This window comes from Macaca mulatta, chromosome 20, assembly GCF_049350105.2.
Source record: "Macaca mulatta isolate MMU2019108-1 chromosome 20, T2T-MMU8v2.0, whole genome shotgun sequence".
In the NCBI taxonomy this organism is placed as follows: Eukaryota; Metazoa; Chordata; class Mammalia; order Primates; family Cercopithecidae; genus Macaca; species Macaca mulatta.
Window position 1 is genome coordinate 23,628,933 of NC_133425.1, and position 12,585 is coordinate 23,641,517.

Here is a 12,585-nt window from a genome sequence, read left to right on the forward strand (position 1 = left end):
CAAATGATATTGGAATGATTAGACATTCATATGAAAACAAAATGAACCTGACCTCCATCTCACACCTTTTACAAGAATTAACTCCAAATGGGTCATGGAGCAAAATGTAAAGGTATAAAATTTCAGAAAACACAGGAGAAAATCTTTATGTAGTTATACAAAGAGTTCTTAGACATGACACTTAAAAAAATGACCCATAAAAGAAAAAAAGTGATAAATTGTACCTTATTAAAGTTTAAAAACTTTTGTTTTGCAAAAGACAAACTATAAACTAGAAGAACATATTTGCAAATCACATATCTGACAAAGGACTTGTATCCAGTTCATTGTATCGGAACTCTCAGACTCATTCGTATGCAGACAACCTTACTTAAAACGTAATCTAAAAACCTGAACAAACATTTTACCAAAGATAATACAAGGATGGCCAATACATTCATGGAAAGATATTCAATATCACTAGAAATTAGAGAAATGTAAATTAAAACCACAATGAGATACCATTGCACACTTATTAGAATGGCTAAAATGATGATAATGATAATAAATACTGTCAATATGGTGTGCTAATGAGTATGCAGAACAAGAGGAGCGCTCATCCATCACTGTGGAAATGCAAAATGGTACAGCCGCTCTGGGAAAGTGTGGCAGCTTCTTATGAAGCTAAACAAATGCATATTACTGAATGATCCCATTACTAGTTATTTATCTTAAAGAAATGAAACTTTATGCTCACACAAGAACCTGTGAGTGTATCAGCTCTATTTGTAATCACTAAAATTTGAAAACCACTCAAATATTCTTTAACAGTTGAATAGATAAACCTTGATACATCCATACAATAAAATACTACTCTGCAATAAAAAAGAAATAACTATCCATATACACAACAATATGGATGACCCTCAAAGGCCCTTTGCTGAGAAAGAGAAAGCAATCTCAAAAGGTTTTCTTGCTGTATGATTCCATTTAGGTATTATTCTTGAAAAGATAAAACTGTAGTGATGAGAAACAGATCAGTGGTTGCCAGGGGCTGAACATGAGAAGAGGATGTGACTGTAGAGAAGTATGAGGAATTTTTCCGAGGTGATAGAACTCTTCTGTATTCTGATTGTGTGCTCGTTACATGAATCTATACATGCATTAAAATGTATAAATTTTTGCACAAGACTGTGCACCAAAAAGTCGATTTTACTGCATGTAATTAAACACACAAAATAAATGTTATAGGCAGAAAATAAACTCAAAAGACACACGAACAGAGAGAGAGAGAGAAGGCAATAGTCAAGATGAAGAGGGAACTGGGTAAGAGGAATGCAGAAGGAAAAAGGATATCATGTTACTAAATGATACTAAAAAGTAATTTAAAGCAGCAGACTAAATCAAACTATGTAGAAGCAGTAGATAGAGGAGTGCCTGCTGCAGAAAATGTGATAAGTAATATGGAAACAAACTTAAGGAGTGCTCCCAATGCGGATGGCACGGGAAAGGGACAAATAATTAAATATAACCACTAAATAAATGACAGATGTAGAGAACAAATAACATTTATCCATGGGTAAATGGGTATTAGATATTCTTAGAGAAAAGACCAGAGCAAATGGAAAAGCACCTATACTGTATTCAAAGCAGAGTTCAGGACAAATATATAATATACTATAGAAAATGAGTCTTTTAATTATGGTAAGTAAAGTCTGGGGGTAAAAAGTAATCATGAACCTAGAGTCAAATGCATAAAGCAAAAACTAGAAATGAAAGGAGAAATTTATGGAAATACCATACCAGAAGGGCTTTAAAAACATACTTTGTCAGTCTTGGACAGATAAAAGAGGTTAAGAAAATGGATATAGATAATTTAAATAATATAATTAGAGTGAATATAAAATACCTCTCTATCTTGATTCCTGAACCCTTCAATAAAAGAATTACATTTTTCCCTAGTATTCACAAAATTAGTGATATATTAACTTGTTAAGGAAACCTCATTAAATTCCCTCTAAAATGCCCCCAGAAATTGCTCAGCCCATATTTTCTGATGAAAATAAAACAGAACTAGAAATTAATGACAAAAACATGTAATACCAAAGATTGATGGATAAGTGAGATGGAGGTAGGAATCAGATGGAAGCCTCAAGAATTGAAATCTTGAAATTGCTTCTGTAAGGAACGGGAAATTAACTAGGGACATCCAACAGGGTTGACAAGCAGTGTGCAGAACCTTACTGTGGTTGGAGATCATGGATATATAGTGGCATGAAGCCCCTGTGTGTGAAACTTTCCCCTGGGGACACTCTCTAGAGCAAATGTCACTCATGGTTGAGAGTATGCACACAGGATATTGAAGAGACAGGAAGGTAAGGACATTTAAGCTGCTGGTCAGAAGTGACTGAATGACTTTTCCATATGGGAAGGGGTAGGGAGGAAGTAAAACCGTAGCAATGCACTGATGGACCAGAGAAAAGGAAAGAGTTGAGGAACTGGAGGGTTTGATGAAGTGGGGGAAAAAAAAAACAAAAAACCCAAAAAAAAACCCGGTAAAGGGAGTAGAGACATAAAAGGATAAAGTATCACTGGAGAGTTCAGTGGAGATGCCATACCAGGTGAAACTCCAAATGCCTGGATTGAAGTGGAGAGGAGGTCGTAAGAAGAATGGACAATACATTTGGCTTCACATCGTCTATTATTCCCAGACCTCCTCCAAGATTCATTTGTATGAAAATCACATTGGAGGGGTACTCTTTTAGCCTTGGAATTTATCTTGATTGTTATGTAATTTGGTCTAAATTCTCTGAGAGGATAAAGGAAATCAACATTTGTTGAGCCTCTGTCATGTGCCTTACATTCCACTTTGACACTATTATCCTCTATCATTAGGGTAGTCTTATCATTTATTGTTAAAATTTGGACTCTCTTAAGAGTGTGAGGACAACAGTTCTAAATTGAAGTTGCTCTGGGCAAGCGGGGATGGATGGTCACCTCCACTATTATCCAAGAGCCCATTTGAGTTGTCTGTAGGATTGTGAGAATTTGGGGGTGGGGAGACCAAGGCTCAGAGAAGTCATTTGAGTAAGATCACCCAGTTAGTGAGAGTCATGGCAGAGGTAGGATTGACAACCGTGTCTGCCTGACTCTGAAGTCCAGCCATTGCTAACTTAGTTCCTGATTCACCACGCTAGCTATCCACCATTGTTTCACTAGCTGTGGCTTGATAGGCTCTCTTCTTGACAGACACCATGACAGTCCCAGCTGGAAGTCTGTCTCAACACAGATAATTAGATGTGTGATAACTGTACCACTGCCAGCAGTGACAGGAAGCCAGCTGTTCTAGGAGCCTATGGGACCACGATGTGCTCGGGAGGACTTTGATGCTGGATGTGGGCTGCCCAAAGACCCTACGTTTGCTGGTTTTGTAATCAGAGCGTATCAGGTGAAGATTACACAGCGTGGCCAGTTACAGAGGCTGGGAAGGGTTTTCTGAGGATTCCAGGGCTCATAAAAGCCACAGCATCAGAGAACCTTGGGTTAGAAGGAAGTAATAAGTAAACAGGAATCGATGGGACAAAAATCTAGATTGTAGAGCAAAAGGCTAAAGAAGCTTCCAACTCAGGAAGGTATGGCAGGGCAGGGGGTTTCAAGCAAAGGACCGGGTAAACTGTCAGCCACCACCAGATAACTGAAACAGAAGAGGGCAGGGCAGGGCAGGACAGTGAAAATAGGTTGATGGCTCTGAAATGATTCACCTGTTTAGTCTCTCCCTCCAACCCTGGTTAGGGCCTGTGCTGAGGATGTCCAGCTGACCTCAATGAGGTTATCCTGGGTCTGTGTGCTATTCACCACGGAGCTCATTTTCTGTGTTCTGTAATGCAAAGCAGAAGTTTTTAAGTATCACCCTGCAGATCCAATTGCCCTATAAAGTCTTTGGAGGAACAGGATGGGGTCTCTGAAAGCCAGGGCAATAGATTCTTGGAAACTGTCAAAGCACAACTGAATGTATAAGTTGTTTTAATAACACAATTAATACAACAATACATTCTCTTTGTCAAATATTTAAAATGTGATTGATAAAGCTAAAATCTTTACTGACAACCTTCAAATCAGGTTTCTATACCTGTTCCTCAGAGGTGGACATTATTTTAAATCAATTTTGGGTATATATTTTCAGACTCTTTTCTACAGATTTACATTCATATATGACCTTGTAGAAAATGCATTTTACTGTACCTTTTAAATATTTGGAGGGCCTTTAAAAATTTTTTATTCTGACATAATCTCAAAATGACAGAACTTGGCAATAACAATAAAAGAAACTTCTATATACTCTTTACCTCATGTGCTAATTGTTTATATTTTGCCCCATTTGGTTTAACTTTTTCTCTACTAATATATTTTTATGTATGTGCACATTCTTTTTCTGATCTATCTGAGAGTAAGTTGGGGTCATGGTTTCCACTTATCTCGAAATACTTCAGTTTGTGTTTCCCGAGAACAAGAATATTCTTAGCACATTTATTCAAATGAGGAAATGCAACATTGACCCAATGCTATTATCTGACAGTTCAGCTCCAGATTTCACTAATTGAACCACTAATGCCTTCACACCTTTTTCTTAAACAAAGAGGCAGTATATTGCCCTCATCTTCTTTTTTCAACATGCTTCATCTTGCTTTTTTCAACACGTTTCTGCATATAGATAGCCCAATGTTATCAGCATGGGCAAAGTACGTCAAAGTATGAATGCACCATAAATTATTTACTGCTGCCCCCATTGATGGGCACTCAGATTATTTCCTGCTTTTATCATTGCACACATCCTCAGGCTGAATGTTAGTGGATATTACTTTGGATTAATGTTCTTTTTTTTTCCTTAATAAATCCTTTATTGGAACGAATTACTGTTTTGAGGACACACAGTGAGGACAAAGCAAGGCTCATAATGCTGAGGAAAGTTCCTTTAAAAGGAGTTAAATAAGAGATGCTCCTGATTCACATAATGTGGGATCAGGGTATGAAAGCAGCACAATTATTCCGAGTTTTCTGACAGATAATTGTATCTTCTTAGAAAGAAAAAACAATTAAGGAAGTTCTTGGTGAAGAACAATTCTTGGGAAAATAGTTAACATGCATGCTATATTTTTATGGATTCAGTGCTGTCTTAGGGAACTTGGACCAGAATACAGAGGCCTCGCTTGCTCTAAAGACCCGTAGATGGAAACAGGCAGACCTCACCCCTCACCCAGAGCCCCACGCCCAGGGCAAACAGCGTTCTCTGGACCAGGACACGCTTCTCCTGTACACTTAGCAAACTTCCACCAGTGGGGACGTTTGCTATTTCTGCTTTGTGTGAAGCATTTGGTACCATCTGGGCTGGCTGGGTTTCAACAAAGATAGTAAAGAAACATTTATCAAGAAAAATCAAAGTCGGTCTCGCCAAGTGTGGTCTAGAGAGATTTGCTTCCGCGATACATATGCGGCTCTCTTGCTGCTGGGAAACACGACTCAACTTTGAAACGCTTCAGGAGGGACAGCCCTTTGGATCTTAGCCTGCAGCTACTGTCAACTGCTCATGATAGAGTGATTTTAATAGCCAGAGCTCTTGGAGATGTGAATGCCAGCAGTCTCAGGATCCATTCCATGGCATTCCGTTCCACGGAATGTTTTGGCCCCTTTGGTAGAGAATAAGCTCAAAAGGACGAAAGTAGAAGAAAGGACCTATAAGGGTGAGGGAAGAGGTGGAGTCATGCCTCAGTGAGTAATGTTTGGCTCTGCGACGATTAGATGCCCAAGAAAAGGGCATTTTTGGCAGCACACAGTGGCTCACACCTGTAATCCCAGCACTTTGGGAGGCCAAAGTGGGAGGATCGCTCGTGGCCAGGAGTTTGAGACCAGCCTGGGTAACATAGTGAGACCCCATCTCTACAAAAATTTTTTAAAAGTTAGCTGGGTGTAGTGGCACTTGCCTGTAGTCCCAGCTATTCAGGGGGCTGAGGTGGTAGCATTGCTTGAGCACGGGAGATCAAGGCTGCAGTGAGCTGTGATTACGCCACTGCACTCCAGCGAGACCCTGTCTCAAAAAAAAAAAAAAAAATTACTCTTAAACCACGAGTCTTGAGATTGACAGCTTCAAAATACAACACTCTTGTCCAGCAAAGAGCACTCTAAAAGAGCTGTAAATTCCTTTACCTTACGATAGAAGATCTTTTTCCAGTGACTATCCTTGTGGTGTCAGTTCTTAAGACTGGGGCGGAGGAGGGGGAGTGGCCTTGCCAGGGAGAAGAAAGATGAGCTGTTTCCTCTTGCCTCTGTGTTGTCAATCAACCTGACAGACAAACTTCTGGCGCTTCTGAGTATCTCAATCCTGTGTGCGTGCAGCTCACTATGTGATAGATGTGTCACTTCAAGATCCCAGCCTAGAAACTGGTACATGTTATTTTCCTTGGAAGGCTCAAGAAATGAAAGTAACAGTTGGATATTACATTCTATGGGGGAAAATGCATGGTTATTTTGAGAAATTATTATTCTCCAGAACAATGTTACTTAATGCGTGTCTTATAGACTGGCAGCATCAGCATCACATGGAAACGTGTTAGAAAAGCATATGGACAGGTTTCACTGCAGACTTAGGGAATCAGAATCTATCTGTGGGGGTGGATGCCAGAGATCTGTGTCTCATGAGTCCTCTGAATAATTTTTATGCACAAGAAGCTCTCCTGTGGAAGGGTTCAAGTAAACATCAAATACATTGTTAAGAAGAAAACCACAAATTGTTCCATTTGAAGTCAGTCCATTTGGAAATGGTTAAGTCTTAATAATAAAAGTAGACAAATAGGCAAGGCACAGTGGCTCACACTTGTAATCCCAGCACTTTGGGAGACCAAGGCCGGAGGATCATTTGCATTCAGGAGTTTGAAACCAGTCTGGGCAACATGAAGAGACCCCCACCTCTACAAAAAATTTTTTAAAAAATTAGTTAGGCATGGGTTGGCAAGCACCTGTAGTCCTAGCTACTTGGAAGGCTGAGGTGGGAGGATCACTTGAGCCCAGGAGGTTGAGGCTGCAGTGAGCCATGATCATGCCACTGCACTCCAGCCTGGGTGACAAAGTGAGGCCCTGTCTCTCTCTCACACACACACACACACACACACGCACACACCAAAAACGTAGTGAAAGAGGGCAATGAATATGAATAAGAATAATAACGAAATAGCAGTAATATATAACAGTTAACATTTATTGAAGTATTTTCTAAGTTCCGGGTTCTGTGCTAAACATGTATATTCTTTGTACAGTTTTACTCTTGTAACAACCTTATTTTATTGATCAAGAAATTGAGGTTCATATGTGTGATGTAACTGCTTGGTAAGATGTGGACCCTGGGATCTTGTAGTCCTGTGTCCATGACACCATATGGTCTGTCCTGGGGAAAACATTAACGTTTTATTTTGACCCCTATATCCCCAGAGCCTAGCAGAATGCTTAGCACTTAATAGGGACTTGCTTGTTGAACTTAACTGATCAAGGTCAACATCTTGCTTTTGGTATAAAAATGAGATGTAGCTTGCAAGCTGAGATGGAAGATGAATTCAGCCTGTGGAAAAATAGAAGACAGTGCCATATTGCTGGAGTGCAGAAAAAATGTCAGCACAGAATAAGTTACAGCTTGCATCCTGGTAGCCAATTCAATGCTTCTCCCATCTCATTTATTCGGTCACAACCTCTTACTAGTTGTATGATTTTAGGGAAGTCAGTCTTATTTTTTTTCCAGCAATGGTCAGCTGTTTGAGTGTAGGAAAAGGACGCAGTAAGCAAGGACAGGTATTTGAATTTAAGTAGGGCTGGGGTATTGTGAGATAAGTAAAATAAAAAGAAAGAGGGACAAGGGAGTTGAGGGTCTTTCCAAGGGAGCAGCTAAAATGCACCATAAAATCGAATCTGGGGATGAATGGAGTAAAAGCAAGAGGGAATAGGGAAATCAAGAGAGTGTGTTGGGTTCAAGGGACTGATTGGTGGAGAATGGACTGATGAATAGGGGAAGATTTATTGCAGTAGAATAATAGAGCTAATGAACTGGAAAAATAGAAATTGGTGTAAGACAGTAGGGTACTTGAAACTGAGATTGAGAAAGTGGTATAATTTCTGGGATAATAGGCTCCAGAGCATGACCATGGGAGGAGATGACTATGATTGGGGGTGAGCAAAGGTTGCAGGAAGTGAGGGGGTGCTTTCTCTCCTACTTTCCAATATTCTTCCTTCTAATCTGTTTTTCTTGTAAATCTTGAATTTACAAAATTTCTGGTTTTATTTATGCTGTGGATGTTTTTCCAGCCTTTTCCCTATGGGCTGTCTGGGTGCAGGTTATGGGTGATACATGGATAGTAGGTGCATCTTGGTTTAGAGGGTAACTCTTTATTTCTTACTGTACTTGTGGAACTCAAGAAAAAAAAAGTATTGAATAATGGCTATGGTAGTGGGTACCTTTGTCTTATTCCTTACTTTAATGGAATTGCATTTATCATGAACCATGGTGCTGTTATTGCAGATAGCCTTTATCCTGTTAATAAAATTCTCTGCTGTTTCTAGATAACTGCAATGGTCTTGTGGTTTTCTTCTTTGATCTACAAATATGATGAATATATTGAAAATAGATTTCCTAAGGTTGAGCCATCTTTGCATTCCTGATAGGAGTCATTATGTATTCACCTTTTAGCAGATAGTTAGTCAATTTGGATTGAATATATTACTGTGGATTGTTCTACTGTAAGTGAGATGATTGACATTGTATCCTTAAGAGCTATACAATTGTCATTTTCTAGTCTCCTTCCATTGACTACCTGCATTACTAGTTTCTGAATTGATTCCTAATTAACTACTTCCTGTGTCTCCAGGCTGATGATTTAGTCTCCCTCATCCTTTCTATGGCCAGTTGCATCTTCACTGCTGATTCTCTGCCTCCTTTTCTCCTCTAAGTTCAACCTTTTTTTTTTTTTTTTTTTTTTTTTTTTTGATGGAGTCTCGCTCTGTCACCCAGGCTGGAGTGCAGTGGCACAATCTTGGCTCACTGTAAGCTCTGCCTCCTGGGTTCACACCATTCTCCTGCCTCAGCCTCTGGGCAGGCTGGGACCACAGGCGCCTGCCACCACGCATAGCTTTTTTTTTTTGTATTTTTAGTAGAGACAGGGTTTCACCATGTTAGCCTTATAGCCTCCTTTACCTTGGTGTTCTGGACTCAGGGTAGAGCTAAGTTCTAACCCTTTTGACATTTTCCCAGCCTTCTCTCTATGGGCTGTCTGGGTGCTAGTTATGGGTGATACGTGGATAATAGGTGTACCTTGGTTTAGAGGCTAATTCTTCCTTTCTTTTTTAGCTTTTTCTTTTTGAATGGAGGTAAAATTGACATAACATAAATTAATCATTAACTGTTTTTAAATGTACAATTCAGTGACATTTATAGAATATTCACAGTGTTGGACAACCATCATCTCTATCTAGTTCTCAGAAATTTTCATCACCTCTAAAAGAAACCCTGTATTCATTAAGCAGTCACTCCCCATTTCCCTTTCCCTCCAGCCCCTGGCAACTATTAATAGTAGTCTACTTGCTGTTTCTATGGATTTACCTGTTTGGAATGTTTCATGTAAATGGAATCATACAATATGTGACTTTTTGTGCTGGGGTATACAAATGTTCATAGCAGCCGTATTCACAACAGCCAAAAAGTGGAAACAGCCCAACTGTGGATCAGCTGCTGAATGGATAAACAAAATGTGGGATATCTGTACGATGGAATATTATTCAGTCATGCAAAAAAATGAGGGGCCGATACATGCTATAGTGTGGTGAACTTTGAAAACCTTATGCTAAACGAAAGAAGCCAGCCTTTCCTGTGGGCTTTGTGGAAAATAAGCTTAGAAAACTTACAGTTAATCTTGGTATGGGAAGAGCTGTGTGAAAGTCGGAAATCCATTTTTAACCAACACAGAACAGAGTTGACATCTTATCAGCCCATCTCGTTTTGTGTGCTGCTTCAGCTATGGATGTTAATAAAATTAAATTTCTCACTAAACAAGTGTGATGCCAAAGAACCTTCCACAAGTTCTGCAGCCGTCACTGCTTGGTGCTTAAACATGTTGGACAGTATTAAGGTAAAAACTGCTTTTTCTTTTTCAGTAAGAGATGCTAAAAACCTTGTACCTATGGACCCCAATGGCCTGTCAGATCCCTACGTAAAACTGAAACTGATTCCTGATCCCAAAAGTGAGAGCAAACAGAAGACCAAAACCATCAAATGCTCCCTCAACCCTGAGTGGAACGAGACATTTAGATTGTAAGTGGAAACGACTGCAGTGAGCATGGGTGGTGGAGGTTGGATTATGGGCCACCTGAGATCAGGGAGTTCCTCCTCCTTTAGCTTCTGTTTCCTTCCTTCCCTACCTCCCTCCGTCTCTGTCTTCTCCCTCCCTCATTCCTCTCTTTCCCTCCCTTCTCTTCCATCTGCAATTTTGTGTTGTGAGCCAAGAAAAAAATTAGAGCTATTTTTTTTTAATAGAGATGAGAATGCCTGTGGTGTGGGGGAGTGGGTAGGATAGGAAATGGTGTGATGTGTTGCTAAGTGAAGGCAAGTTGTGGGAGAAATGATGGGGCTCAGGAAACAGGGGGACATAACCTACAGGGTGTGGTGACAGCTTCTCTAGAGCTGGGTTTATGGATGATGCTTGGCTTGCAGCCTGCTGGGGCATCTCCACCAGCCTCCCTTGAGGATCTTCGCTGGCCAGGGCTCCAAGAATCTGGGAGTCTCTTTCTTATACATCTAGGCATCAGGAGTTAGTCATAACAGCCAATTCACTGAGCATATATGATGTGTGACAAACACTGGGTTAAGCGATCTGACTTTATCGACTCATTCTATTCCCAATGTAGCAATAGGGTTTATAGAGGTTAAAAGAGTATGCCAAAGTCCCATAGCAAATATGGAGTGGAGTGGAATTCAGCTTCCGGCAGTCTGACTTTAGAGGTCATACTTTTTTAGCTACCAGCTAGAAGCACGGTTCCTTGTCCTGTCTCCTCTTCCCTCTCTCAGGGCAAAGCTGGGCCCTTTCTCAGCCTCAGTCAAGGACGTGTCTCAGAACAGGCAATTTCCCCAGGATTTTTCTCCGTACATTTCCTCAGCCTCATTCTCAACCCACCTGTGTGCAGGTAGAAATCATACACACCCAGTTATGCAACTGATACCTGTATTTCTTATAGGCAATAGGAACTCCTGAATATCCTGAACCCTATTAAGACGTAAGATAACAAAAGTAGTTAGAACTGTTCTTGTCATAGCCAATCTAGGGCCTCTGCCTGTTTAAGCCACAGGCTGTCAAACAGAAAAAGCTCTGACTCCCTGGAGAGCTAGCCTGGGATGGAAACTGAATATGTTTCTTTCAGCAGCTTGGAATCTTTAAAAATTTCTACCTCCAAGTCTTGTCCTCTTGTACATTTCTTCTGCTTGAAAAATTACTACGACTTCCACTGATGTCTTGTCTTTTTCTCTATGCAGTCAGCTGAAAGAATCGGACAAAGACAGAAGACTGTCAGTAGAGATTTGGGATTGGGATTTGACCAGCAGGAATGACTTCATGGGATCTTTGTCCTTTGGGATTTCTGAACTTCAGAAAGCCAGTGTTGATGGCTGGTAAGTAAGATTTTGCTTTGAAAGCTGCCATACAGCTTGCTCCATCAAACACGGGGTCAAGTATGTTTTCCTTTTTCTCCAAAAATTGAAATGGTAAAGCAGAGTCCCAAAGTGAAGTCTGGTTGATTGGATCTGCCTCGCAGATATGTTTTGTTTGGTCCTTGTACTAAAAACAACAAAGAAAGAGGCCAGGTGCGGTGTCTTGCACCTGTAATTCCAGCACTCTGGGAGGCCAAGGCAGGTGTATCACTTGAGCTCAGGAGTTCAAGACCAGCCTGGGCAACATGGTGAAACCACATCTCTACCAAAAACATGAAAAATTAGCTGGGCATGGCGGTGTGTGCCTGTAGTCCCAGGCACTCGGGAGGCTGAGATGGGAGGATCACTTGAACCCTGGAGGTGGAGGTTGTGTAGTGAGCAAGTTGGTCAGAGATTGAGCCACTGCACTCCAGCCTGGGTGACAGAGTGAGGAGAAAGAGAGAAAGAGAGAGAGAGAGAGAGAAAGAGAGAAAGAAAGAGAGAGAAGGAAGAAGGAGGAAGGAAGAAGAAGGAAGAAGGGAAAGGGAAGGAAAGGAAGAAGAAAGAGGGAAAGCAGGAAGGAAGGAAGGGGGGAACGGAGGGAGGGACAGAGAGAGGGAGGGAGGGAGGGAGGAAGGGAATTAGTTCTAGCATTTTAAAAATCTGGGAGTAGAAGACAACAATTGAGAACAGTTGAATAGTTAATGCCCCCTTTAGCCAGGACACGGATTTTCTATTTGTCACCGTCCTCACCACTCCCTATTTTATTACATCTGGCCCACTTTACTAAACTATATGATGCGACTGTAACTGCCCAGTGGCTTCTTTGTGCCTGCTGCCCAGACAGAGCCGATTTATCAAGACAGGAGGATTGCAATAGGGAAAGAGTTTTACAC

General features: G+C 40.7%; 1 protein-coding gene across 19 annotated transcripts in view; it reads left to right on the forward strand.

Moving 5' to 3' along the window:
- PRKCB (protein kinase C beta) overlaps positions 1–12,585 on the forward strand; it is a 382,335-nt gene that overhangs the window by 246,653 nt on the left and 123,097 nt on the right. For all 19 annotated transcript variants that reach the window (XR_013410845.1, XR_013410839.1, XR_013410842.1 and 16 more), the window contains 2 exon segments: positions 10,165–10,321; positions 11,537–11,671. Coding sequence is in view for 10 of the 19 variants with exons in the window: in XM_077983617.1 (XP_077839743.1) it covers positions 10,165–10,321; positions 11,537–11,671 (292 nt within the window). In the remaining 9 variants the exon portion in view is untranslated.